The 12,932-nt window shown below is 48.2% G+C and overlaps 2 protein-coding genes across 4 annotated transcripts in view; both read left to right on the forward strand.

The window, feature by feature from the left end:
* The first annotated feature begins 2,174 nt into the window (after positions 1-2,174).
* Positions 2,175-12,932, forward strand: part of LOC118081129 (zinc finger protein 420-like) — a 48,784-nt gene continuing 38,026 nt past the window's right edge. Inside the window, exons 1-3 of one of the 3 annotated variants that reach the window (XM_060268505.1) lie at positions 2,175-2,249; positions 5,784-5,941; positions 6,060-6,186. In XM_060268505.1, coding sequence (XP_060124488.1) covers positions 5,867-5,941; positions 6,060-6,186 — 202 coding nt within the window. In that variant the 5' untranslated portion in view covers positions 2,175-2,249; positions 5,784-5,866. Of the gene's footprint in view, positions 2,250-5,604; positions 5,942-6,059; positions 6,187-12,932 lie in introns of those variants that run through there. The other 2 variants (XM_035107337.2, XM_035107338.2) reach the window with 2 other exon arrangements.
* On the forward strand, positions 8,046-10,490 carry LOC132591233 (uncharacterized). The gene is made up of 2 exons (XM_060268798.1): positions 8,046-8,486; positions 8,608-10,490. Exon 2 carries the CDS (start codon positions 8,868-8,870, stop codon positions 9,927-9,929), a length of 1,062 nt encoding a protein of 353 aa, XP_060124781.1. The 5' UTR covers positions 8,046-8,486; positions 8,608-8,867; the 3' UTR covers positions 9,930-10,490.

Consider the following 12,932-nt stretch of genomic DNA (forward strand, 5'->3'; position numbering starts at 1 on the left):
AATAAAGGAGGTGCTGGGGGAACAACCAATATGGGGAGGGAAGATTTCCCTGTGGAGAGAGGAATCTCTCTGCCCACATAACTGGCCCATCTTTCAGAAATCTGTAGAAAGAGCAGGAAGTATAGGAAACTGAAAGCAGAGTTCATCTGGAGCTGCTCCTCCCTCTGCCAGCATTGATCATTTGCCCATGACATGAAGCAGCCACAGCAGGTCCTGCAAGCTGCCCACAATTGGACTTCACCCCCAAAGGCCCCCTCCTCCACCGCCTCCCGAGACAGACGGATGCCAACAGGGGTCTCTCTGCCTGCCAGGATTGCACCTGGCACCGTCTTCTGCATGCAAAGCATTGAATTCCAGACCTTTTTAAAAAAAGAAAGAAAGAAACAACCAACAGCATTCATTTATTCAAAGTAAATACAGCTTTGTCCACTGCCATAATATCACAGAATGATCACTCCAATCCTCAGTCCCACATCACAGTCATGTTGCCTCCCCCAATACCCTCAATAGCAACCAAACTACCGATCTGCTTGGCTAGACATTTCCAATCATTATAATGTTCTCCACAAACACCTCCGAGATGATGATGATGGTATTAAAATGCCCTGTTCTTCTTCAATAAAGGGAGATCAGATTGCGTCAAAGGTATATTTTTTGGAGATGCCTTTGATTAGGTGGTATGTGAGGCGTTCCGATAGAGCAATGGTCCAGATGTTATTGATCCAAGCTTCTATGTTATTTTAGAGGTTTCCTTCCATCATTGGACAATAACTGGTCTAGCGGCTGTGATTGCCGGAAGAAATATCAACAACCTCAGATATGCTGATGACACAACCTTGATGGCAGAAAGTGAGGAGGAATTAAAGAACCTTTTAACGAGGGTGAAAGAGGAGAGCGCAAAATATGGTCTGAAGCTCAACATCAAAAAAACTAAGATCATGGCCACTGGTCCCATCACCTCCTGGCAAATAGAAGGGGAAGTAATGGAGGCAGTGAGAGATTTTACTTTCTTGGGTTCCACGATCACTGCAGATTGTGACAGCAGTCACGAAATTAAAAGACACCTGCTTCTTGGGAGAAAAGCAATGACAAACCTAGACAGCATATTAAAAAGCAGAGACATCACCTTGCCGACAAAGGTCTGTATAGTGAAAGCTATGGTTTTCCCAGTAGTGATGTATGGAAGTGAGAGCTGGACCATAAAGAAGGCTGATCGCCAAAGAATTGATGCTTTTGAGGCAGTGGAGGCAGTGGAAGACAGGAGTGCCTGGCGTGCTCTGGTCCATGGGGTCACGAAGAGTTGGACACGACTAAATGACTAAACAATAACAACAGCGGCTGTGCACAGAAATGAAATTAATTCTTTAGATTGAAACATAGGATTTGGGGTCAAATCTAGTTATAATAAGGCAAGTGCTGAACTAGGATGGATATATTGGTTAGTGATTTTGGAGGTCAGATAAAAAACTTTCCCCCAGAAGACTTGGACCATGGTACACTCCCACCAAACACGAAAATAGGAATATGAGACCTTCTGCATGCAAAGCAACTGCTCTGCCCCTGAGCTGCTCCCCCCCCCGTTGCAACCCGCCTCCCAAATAACAGAGCCTAACTTTCTCCATCAGCTCCCCATTTTTTTAAAAAAAGGTACACATTGTATTGACACGGGTGGCACTGTGGTCTAAACCACTGAGCCTCTTGCCCAACCTACGTAGCAGTTCGAAAGCATGCCAGTGCAAGTAGATAAACAGGTTCTGCTGCGGCGGGAAGGGAAATGGGGTTTCCGTGCGCTCTGGGTTTCGTCATGGTGTTCCATTGCACCACAAGCAGTTCAGTCCTACTGGCCAGACGACACGACACGGAAACCGGACAAACACCGCCTGAAAGTGAGATGCTAGTTGCTATTGATTGGACTTAACCATCCAGGGTGGACCACATTTTAGGGTTGAGGAGGAGGCTTTTCAAAAATCGGTGTGTGTGTGTATGTTGTCTTTCGCTGCCGCTGCTGGGAATCGAACACATGAATTTCTCACTAAATAAATGGGAATATACAGCTTGCCGGCTGGGAAGGGCATTTCTATTTGCAAGGAGGGGGAGGCGGTTCTCCTCCACCTGGGTCAATGAGCTCCGCTTCCTAGAGAGGCAGGAAGTTTTTTTTTTTACGGGGGGGGGGGAAAGGTTATTTGCAGAAGAGGGGTCTCCATCCTCATTCCCAGAAGAAAGGCGGACTTGGAGAAGAGGACAAAGAGGTGCCGCATATTTGGGGGTTATTTGGGGGTGGGGGTGGGAGAAGGATTCGCTTTCCCTCTCCCTGAATCTACAAACAGGGCAGCTGGGAAAGGAGGCGGGAGGATGGGGGGGGAGAAAGGAAAGCAGGGAGGGGCTCTGCTCTTTCCCTGTGGGAATTGGGGGGGGGAGCTGGATGCAGCCCATCCTGTTGCAAAGTGGGGTTGCCCTCCCCCAACATGGTTTGCATTGCAAGATCCTTTTCGAAGCGCAGCGATCAAGCCAGGCTCCCATGGTGGGGTGGTGGTGGGGGGGGGGGCAAGACACTTAAGACGAACCGAAAAAGGGTGCCGCCCCCCAGTGCACCCTAACTACAAAGGGATTTGCAGCCCCACCCTGTGCATGTTAACTCAGAAGTAGGTCCTAGCTCGTTCAAAGGGGTGACAACCCCATTCCACCTAGTGATGCTCCTCTCTGTTTAACAGCTTCCATCTCCCTTCTCACTGCTGCCCCCCTCCTGCCCCCCCATCGCTCCCCACAGGCTATGCCTCCTCTCCTCCTGTCAGGGAGCCAGTCTGGACGGCAGGGGAGGGGTGGGCTCCTCCAGGACCCTGATCTGCCCCCCTCCGAAATCTGCTGCTGAAGCCCCTTCCTCAGTGGGGCGGAGATCGGGAGGGCAAGCAGAGGAGAGGAAGTGGAAGCAGCTGGAGAACAGAGTCACCTCTGGATTGGGAGAGAGGGAGGAGATTTCGAATTGGGTGGGGGGTGAGAGATGGACAGTGTCAAGGGAAATCAGCCTCCGGAGCTTCCTGAATAAGAAAGAGGCTGATGTGAGAAGGAAGGGGGTGGCCCCCCAGCTCCCCTTTCAGAAATCCTAGTCTGGCAGGTTGAGGTTGCTTTGGCACAACGGAAAGAGCCTTGTTGGGTTTTCCATGTTGGGGGTGCAGTTGGGGAGGGTTTGCTGTGCTGCTTTTGTGCCCCAAAACTGGAGGGAAGAGGTGCATTTTCCATTTCCTGAAGCATGAAAAAGCACCTCATCAGTTTTCCTCCTGCTTGGCAAGGGAAATGGGCCCATGGATGGCAGGATTTGAAACTGATCAAGGTCTAAAAAAGGTAAAGGGGCCCCTGACCATCAGGTCCAGTCGTGTCCGACTCTGGGGTTGCGGCGCTCATCTCGCTCTATAGGCCGAGGGAGCCGGCGTTTGTCCGCAGACAGCTTCCGGGTCATGTGGCCAGCATGACAAAGCTGCTTCTGGCGAACCAGAGCAGCGTACGGAAACGCCGTTTACCTTCCAGCTGGAGCGGTCCCTATTTATCTACTTGCACTTTGATGTGCTTTTGAACTGCTAGGTTGGCAGGAGCTGGGACCGAGCAACGGGAGCTCACCCCATTGCAGCAGGGATTCGAACCGCCGACCTGATCAGCAAGCCCCAGGCTCTGTGGTTTAACCCACAGCGCCATCTGGGTCCCGCCATCAAGGTCTTAGGAGCCCTTTAAAAAGCTTCAAGGCAAAGACTGGAGGAATTAAATAAATGCCCCCCCCCCAAAAAAAGCTGGACTTGAGGAAAAGGTGGGAGGAGGAAACTGATTCCCCCCTCGCAGATTTTGATGCTGTTTCTTTCCAAAAAGAGACTTCTCCAGGTGTCCTCTTGGGACTTTGTCGGAAAAGAGAATCAAAGCTCCTAGGAGTGGGAGATCTGGCCTGTCTTGCAGGACTGGCCCAGCGCAGAGGTGCTGAGAGACTTTATCTGCTGGTTCTGGCAGCCTCACTCCTGCCTGGCCTTGTTCCCATCCAGGTAGCCAGGAGGGTCTTATAATACTAAGGTGATCTAAAGCCCACCACCTGGGCAATGCTCACACAAGAACCCTGCAAGGTGGGCCAGGGTGACAGCCTGTTTAGTGTTTGAGACAGAGGTAGAGACAGTTGTCAAGCCTGAGGGCCACATTCACTCCTGAACAGTATTTCCAGGTGCCACTTTCCATTGATGGGCAGGGCCAGAGAACAGAGTTGAAGGAGCTATGGAGCTGACCAGGAGCTTTGTCCAGGAGCTGCCTGCCTTCCAGGGATATTTTCCAACCACACAAAAGCCCCCAGGAAGCAGCCGAGGAGTGTTGGAAAGAGGGTGTGGCGCTGGGGAAATTCCTGAGGGCCAGAGAGAGGGCCCCTGGGTCTGAGGTTCCCCACCCTGCAGTCTGGGTGCTGGGCTTACACCAGGGAGACCCAGTCTCTCATCCCCATGCTCAGGAGGGATGCCTTGTGGCCGGTTGGACCCCCTCATTATTTCTCCTCCTGTCCTTACACTGTAGGGAAGATAAAAGACTACACACACACACACACACACACACACACACACACACACACACACAGGTTCCTAAGAGGAAGGACTAGGGGGTCATAAGCCACTGAACTTCATATCTCTGTCCCCTAAACTACAATCCATGTTAGTGCATAAAAGTAAAAGGTAAAGGACCCTTGACAGTCGCGGACGACTCTAGGGTTGCTGCGCTCATCTCGCTCTATAGGCTAAAGGGAGCCAGCGTTTGTCCGCAGACAGCTTCCGGGTCATGTGGGCAGGATGTCAAAGCTGCTTCTGGCGAACCAGAGCAGTGCACGGAAATGCCGTTTACCTTCCCGACAGAGCAGTACCTATTTATCTACTTGCACTTTGACGTGCTTTCAAACTGCTAGGTTGGCAGGAGAGCTCACCCCATCATGGGGATTCGAACTGCCGACCTCAGTGGTTTAGACCACAACGCCACCCGCATCCTGTGTTAGCTCATAGAGTGCTCTAAATATTTCCATCTGCTCCGCTTGGATGGAGCTTCTGCACCCTGGTGTCCTCCAGATGTTGCTTTTCTTCCAACGGCAAATTCTGCCCATAATTTAGGAGATTCCCTTATTTTCTTTATTCTAAATGTATCAAAGGGTCAGAAACTGGTTTCCTGGATGGCGGTTCGGAGGAAAGGAAAAGCGAGGTTTGCAGAGGTACTGGCCTTAATGCTTTCTGCGACTTCGCGATATCCCCTGTCCCTCACACTTCATTAAGAGTTTGGGATTTGATCCTAGAACTTTACAAACTGAAGCTGAATGTCCCCTAAAGACTGAGGCAGCTTATAGTATTATAAAGTTCCTGTAGAAAAGTTTAAGTCCCTCTAGTTCCCTGCCTTGCACTCCCTGGAAGGGACCCACAGGAGGCCTTGTCCCTGCTTGGTTTTATACACACACACACACACACACACACACACACACACACACACACACACATCGGTACATACATACATACATAGATATATACACATATGGTACATATACATACAAATACTTACACCAAAAGTAAATACTTCCTGTTTCTATTGTGATCATCTCAATGATTGAATTTCTGATATCTCAAATTAGCATTTGCATCTATAAAAATGATTAACAATCCCAAATTTGGGGTACATAGTTCATTTGGTTTTCACTATTTCATATATGTTTCATAATATGTGTTTGGATTTTGCATTTGTAATTGGAATAATAATTTCTCCATTGTTCTGCATTGCTCCCTGCATTGAAGTACATCGTGGCAACAGCTGAGAAAGTTCTGGAATTGGCCCAGTTTATGCCTCCTCCTCCTCCGTCCTTTCCACTGGCAACGCAATGGCCTCTGAGACACCCTCTGAACGGTCTCTTCTTAAAGATGGAGTGGAAAGAGGAGCCAGGCAGCTTCCTCAGGTAGCGAAAGAGCAACGGGAGCAGGGAGGAGGGAAGAGGCACAGATGGGACAACCCAGCTTCCCTCTGTGTTGAGCGAGGATGAGGGGGATCTAAGAGTTTTCTTCTTCTTCTTCCAGGCCCTCTTGACCTTTGTGCAGGTGGCTGTGTTTTTCACGGAGGAGGAGTGGGCTCTGCTGGATCCAGGCCAAAGAGCTCTGTACAAGGAAGTCATGGAGGAGAATTATGAGATGGTGGCCTCTCTAGGTAAGGGCACATTTTTATTCCTCTTGGCTGTTAGACGTTGGAGGTGTGAAACTGCTGTTTGAGCCATTTATTCATGTTGTGTCTTCTTCTGTGGCGAACCCTCGTAGTCAAGCCTTCCACAGTGGGAACATAGGACATGGAGGCAGTGAGAGATTTTACTTTCTTGGGCTCCTTGATCACTGCAGATGGTGACAGCAGTCACGAAATTAAAAGACGCCTGCTTCTTGGGAGAAAAGCAATGACAAACCTAGACAGCATCTTAAAAAGCAGAGACATCACCTTGCCAACAAAGGTCCGTATAGTTATGGTTTTCCCAGTAGTGACGTATGGAAGTGAGAGCTGGACCATAAAGAAGGCTGATCGCCGAAGAATTGATGCTTTTGAATTGTGGTGCTGGAGGAGACTCTTGAGAGTCCCATGGACTGCAAGAAGATCAAACCTATCCATTCTGAAGGAAATCAGCCCTGAGTGCTCACTGGAAGGACAGATCCTGAAGCTGAGGCTCCAATACTTTGGCCACCTCATGAGAAGAGAAGACTCCCTGGAAAAGACCCTGATGTTGGGAAAGATGGAGGGCACAAGGAGAAGGGGACAACAGAGGACGAGATGGTTGGACAGTGTTCTTGAAGCTACAAACATGAGTCTGACCAAACTGCGGGAGGCAGTGGAAGACAGGAGTGCCTGGCGTGCTATGGTCCATGGTGTCACGAAGAGTCGGACACGACTGAACAACAACAATGGGCCAGCAGATACTTTATTGTCTTTGCTTCAAAAGATTCATATTTTTGTATATTTTTAGAGTCATATAAAGTAATATTTCTGGTTATAAACCATCCTTGCGAAAGCTTCGGTTTACGAGCTACGCTAACCTGGAAGTAGATGCTCCTGGTTGCGAACTTTGCCCCAAGATGTGAGTGGAAATCGCCCCATTAGTGAAAGCGTGCCTCAGGTTAAGAACGGTTTCGAGTTGAGAATGGACCTCTGGAACAAATTAAGTTCGTAACCAGAAGTACCACTGTATTACCACCAACTCCCATCTCTTGTGGGTGCACAATTAGTGCCAGCGCCTTCTGTCAAGAGTTTGGGTGTAATCCTCGACGCTTCCCTTTTTATGGAAGCGCAGGTTGCAGCTACAACAAAGGCGGTATTTTTCCATCTCCCCCAAGCTAAGCAGTTGGTCCCTTACCTCTCTCGCTCTGATCTCGCCACTGTGATCCATGCGACGGTCACCTCCAGGCTTGATTATTGTAACTCCCTCTATGTTGGGTTGCCCTTGAAGCTGACCCAGAAACTCCAGCGGGTGCAGAATGCCATGGCAAGGCACCTTACGGGGTCTTCACCGCGGGATCACATTCATCCAGTGGTATACCAGCTGCACTGGCTCTCCGTGGAGTACAGGATCAGGTTAAAGGTGCTGGTTTTAACCTTTAAAGCCCTATACGGCCTAGGACGGACTATACGGGACTGCCTCTCCTGGTACGCCCCACGGTGGACCTTACAAATAATAACAGCCTGGGCCTTAGGGACATTAGGCTGACGCCCTGCCAGAAGAGATCAGGGCCCTGTGGGATTTGACATTTTTCCACAGGGCCTGTAAGACAGAGCTGTTCCGCCAAGCCTTTGGTCAGGGCTCAGCCTGACTCCCCTTCTCTTTTTTTTTATAAGTTCAAAAGAGGCTTACCAGCATTCTAACAGGACCATATAAGATCAGCGTACACAGTTGGGCCTGATGAGCATTTGCTGTTCCCAACCCTAATATTGCGGAAAGCCATATAATTCAGGTTTTAATTTGATCCTGACTTGTTTTTAGGACATAATATAATTATTATGTGAGTGTGAGTCAGGAAGTTCAGGTGAGTCAGGAAGTTCAGGTGATTAGCTGTGGGCGGAGCTAGTCAGAGCTTGGAGTGCAGCGACTGAGGAAGGAGCAGAAGGGCTGCTGCCTCTTGGATTTGGGTGACTGTTCAGGCTTGTGTGGGTGTTTGTTTCTGGCTGTGACCTTGTTTGTTTCTGGCTGTGACCTTTCACCTAGAAGTGTGAGTCAGGAAGTTCAGGTGATTAGCTGTGGGCGGAGCTAGTCAGAGCTTGGAGTGCAGCGACTGAGGAAGGAGCAGAAGGGCTGCTGCCTCTTGGATTTGGGTGACTGTTCAGGCTTGTGTGGGTGTTTGTTTCTGGCTGTGACCTTGTTTGTTTCTGGCTGTGACCTTTCACCTAGAAGTGTGAGTCAGGAAGTTCAGGTGATTAGCTGTGGGCGGAGCTAGTCAGAGCTTGGAGTGCAGCGACTGAGGAAGGAGCAGAAGGTGAGCTGAGCTTGGGAGACACTCTGTAGGTTTTGTGGCTTTGTCTTTGGGGCTGTGTGTGAGTAAGTTTGTGTGCTTATCTGTTTTCTTACTTGTTTGTGTGCTTGTGCTGGTTTTCTAGGGCTGCTGCCTCTTGGATTTGGGTGACTGTTCAGGCTTGTGTGGGTGTTTGTTTCTGGCTGTGACCTTGTTTGTTTCTGGCTGTGACCTTTCACCTAGAAGTGTGAGTCAGGAAGTTCAGGTGATTAGCTGTGGGCGGAGCTAGTCAGAGCTTGGAGTGCAGTTTGACCCATCTTTTTGATCTAGGGCAGCAAGTCTGACACGTTTGTTAGGGGGGACCTAGGCCTCTTCCTCTTCCCCCTTGACTTCAAGGTTTTCAAGATGGAGGTGGAGGGAACAACCGTTGTCACCTGCAATTCCTGTGCAATGTTTGTTTTCTTGCCAAAGGATGTGGGTAGCTACACGTGCAACAATTGCAAGTTGGTTGCCCTACTAGAAAACAAGGTTGCCCTTCTGGAAGAGAAGGTGCAGCAGCTTCAGGGGCGTGTATCTACGCTCCAGAGAATTAAGGAGCTGGAGCTTTTCTTGGATGCAGCAGAGCACACTGTCTGCACCAAGGAGGAGACAGGGGATCTCCCTGAGGAGGAGGTCAGTTCCCCAACACAGCAGCCAGATGTATGGAGGAACGTGACTCATAGAAGTAGAAGGCCCAGGGATCGCTCTGAGTGCTTAGAATTACACAACCGTTTTGAAGTGCTCATGGAAGACGAGGAACAGACTCCACCTGAGGATCTCTCCCTCATCACAGTTGATGAGGAATATGAAGACGAGCAGCAAAGTCAGTCCTCCGGGAATATGCAGGTAACCTTGGAAGGGACAGCACATGGAAGAATCCCAACCAAGCCTATGAAGAGGCGTGTAGTGGTGATAGGGGATTCCCTACTGAGGGGTACAGAAGCAGTGATCTGTGGGCCTGACAAGATGTCTCGAGAGGTGTGCTGTCTACCTGGGGCCAAGATCAAAGATGTAACAGAACGGCTGCAAGGAATCATAAAACCCACCGACAAATACCCCTTCCTTTTGGTGCATGTGGGAACCAATGACACTGCAAGCCATAGCTTACAGAAGATCAAAAATGATTATGAGGCTCTGGGCAGGAAGTTGAAGCAATTAGATGCACAAATTGTCATCTCTTCTGTCCTCCCAGTTGAACGACATGGCCCAGGGAGAGAGGGGAAAATAGGGGAAGTGAACAACTGGCTTCGCAAATGGTGCAAACAGGAACGGTTTGGATTCCTAGATCACGGTCTGCAGTTTCTTGAAGATGGACTTCTGGCAAGTGATGGACTGCACCTCACAAAAGTTGGGAGGAATGTTTTTGCCACAAAACTCAAAAACCTCATCAGGAGGGCTTTATGTGGGGGAGGGAGACAGTGGTCCTGAAGGTAGGAGTCTATCAAATGCTGAAGATGATCATCCAAATGTCAAGGACCAAATGGAGCAAGCAGCATGCAGACCTAGTGGTGGGACGAAAATATCCTTAAATAAGAGACATGGGGGAATGATCAACGGTCTTCAATGTCTGTATACTAATGCACAGAGCATGGGAAATAAACAAGATGAACTTGAGCTCTTGGTACAGCAAACTAAATATGACATAATAGGCATCACTGAAACCTGGTGGGATGAGTCTCATGACTGGAATGTAGTAATAGAGGGATACAATCTATTTAAGAGAAATAGACCAAACAGGAAAGGAGGAGGAGTAGCTTTATATGTTAGGGATATGTATACCTGTGAAGAGATCCAGGATTTAAAACTTCAAAGCCAAATTGAGAGTATCTGGGTCAAAATTAAGGGAGAGAAAAACAACAGTGATCTCATTGTGGGAGTTTACTATAGATCCCCAAGCCAAACTGAGGACACAGATGATGCCTTCCTGGAACAGATGGCCAAGCATTCCAAAGGAAGTGAGATAGTAGTAATGGGGGATTTCAACTATCCTGATATTTCATAGAATCATAGAATCATAGAATCATAGAGTTGGAAGAGACCACAAGGGCCATCCAGTCCAACCCCCTGCCAAGCAGGAAACACCATCAAAGCATTCCTGACAGATGGCTGTCAAGCTTCTGCTTAAAGACCTCCAAAGAAGGAGACTCCACCACACTCCTTGGCAGGAGTATTTGTTGGATGTCAAACTCAGCCAAGAGCATAAGGTCGAACAGATTCCTCACTGGCCTTGCAGACAACTTCATTGTCCAGAAAGTGGGAGAAGCAACAAGAGGATCAGCCATTTTAGATCTGGTCCTAACCAATAGTGATGACTTGGTTAGTGGGGTAGAAGTGGCAGGATCATTAGGTGGGAGTGACCATGCTCTTCTGGAGTTTATTATCCAGCGGAAAGGAGCAACCAAGCATACTAAGGTCCAAATTCTAGACTTTAAGAAAGCCAACTTCAGAAAACTTAGGGAAACGCTGGGTGAAATCCCATGGACAGTAATACTAAAAGGGAAGGGAGTTCATGATGGTTGGGAGTTTGTTAAAAGGGAGATATTAAAAGCACAACTTCAGGCAATACCAATGAGACGGAAACATGGAAGGTGCCTAAAGAAGCCAGGCTGGCTATCTAAAGAACTTTTGACTGAGTTAAGATTTAAAAGGGATATGTACAAAAAATGGAAAAGGGGGGAAATCTCCAGAGAGGAATTCAAACATATAGCCAGCACGTGTAGAGACAAAGTCAGAAAAGCTAAAGCACAGAATGAACTCAGGCTCGCTAGAGAGGTTAAAAGCAACAAAAAGGGCTTTTATGGGTATGTCCGTAGCAAAAGGAAAAACAAGGAAACAGTGGGGTCACTCAGAGGAGAAGATGGTGAAATGCAAACAGGGGACAGAGAAAGGGCAGAACTCCTCAATGCCTTCTTTGCCTCAGTCTTCTCCAAGAAAGAAAACAACGCCCAACCTGAAGAATATGGAGCAGATGATTCAGCAGGGGAAACACAGCCCAGAATAAGTAAGGAGGTAGTACAAGAATACTTGGCTAGTTTAGATGTATTCAAGTCTCCAAGGCCAGATGAACTACATCCAAGAGTATTAAAAGAACTGGCAGAGGTGATTTCAGAACCACTGGCAATAATCTTTGAAAATTCCTGGAGAACAGGCGAAGTTCCAGCAGACTGGAGGAGGGCAAATGTTGTCCCTATTTTCAAAAAGGGGAAAACAGAGGACCCAAACAATTACCGCCCAGTCAGCCTGACATCAATACCAGGAAAGATTCTAGAGCAGATCATTAAGCAAACAGTCTGTGAGCACCTAGAAAGAAACTCTGTGATCACTAAAAGTCAGCATGGGTTCCTGAAAAATAAGTCATGTCAGACTAATCTGATCTCATTTTTTGACAGAATTACAAGCCTGGTAGATGAAGGGAACGCTGTGGATGTAGCCTATCTTGATTTCAGCAAGGCCTTTGACAAGGTGCCCCATGATATTCTTGTAAAGAAGCTGGTAAAATGTGGGCTAGACAATGCTACCATTCAGTGGATTTGTAACTGGCTTACTGACCGAACCCAAAGGGTGCTCATCAATGGCTCCTCCTCATCCTGGAGAGTAGTGACTAGTGGGGTGCCACAGGGTTCTGTCTTGGGCCCAGTCTTGTTCAACATCTTTATCAATGACTTGGATGATGGGCTTGAGGGCATCCTGAGCAAGTTTGCAGATGACACCAAATTGGGAGGGGTGGCTAACACCCCAGAGGACAGGATCACACTTCAGAATGACCTTAACAGATTAGACAACTGGGCCAAAGCAAACAAGATGAATTTTAACAAGGAGAAATGTAAAGTACTACACTTGGGCAAAAAAAATGAAAGGCACAAATACAGGATGGGAGACACCTGGCTTGAGAGCAGTACATGTGAAAAGGATCTAGGAGTCTTGGTAGACCACAAACTTGACATGAGTCAGCAGTGTGATGCAGCAGCTAAAAAAGCCAATGCAATTCTGGGCTGCATCAATAGGAGTATAGCATCTAGATCAAGGGAAGTAATAGTACCACTGTATTCTGCTCTGGTCAGACCTCACCTGGAGTACTGTGTCCAGTTCTGGGCACCACAGTTCAAGAAGGATACTGATAAGCTGGAACGTGTCCAGAAGAGGGCAACCAAAATGGTCAAAGGCCTGGAAATGATGCCTTATGAGGAACGGCTTAGGGAGCTGGGTATGTTTAGCCTGGAGAAGAGAAGGTTAAGGGGTGATATGATAACCATGTTCAAATATATAAAAGGATGTCATATAGAGGAGGGAGAAAGGTTGTTTTCTGCTGCTCCAGAGAAGCGGACACGGAGCAATGGATTCAAACTTCAAGAAAGAAGATTCCACCTAAACATTAGGAAGAACTTCCTGACAGTAAGAGCTGTTCGGCAGTGGAATTTGCTGCCAAGGAGT

The sequence above is a fragment of the Zootoca vivipara genome, chromosome 2 (assembly GCF_963506605.1).
Source record: "Zootoca vivipara chromosome 2, rZooViv1.1, whole genome shotgun sequence".
Taxonomy (NCBI): domain Eukaryota; kingdom Metazoa; phylum Chordata; class Lepidosauria; order Squamata; family Lacertidae; genus Zootoca; species Zootoca vivipara.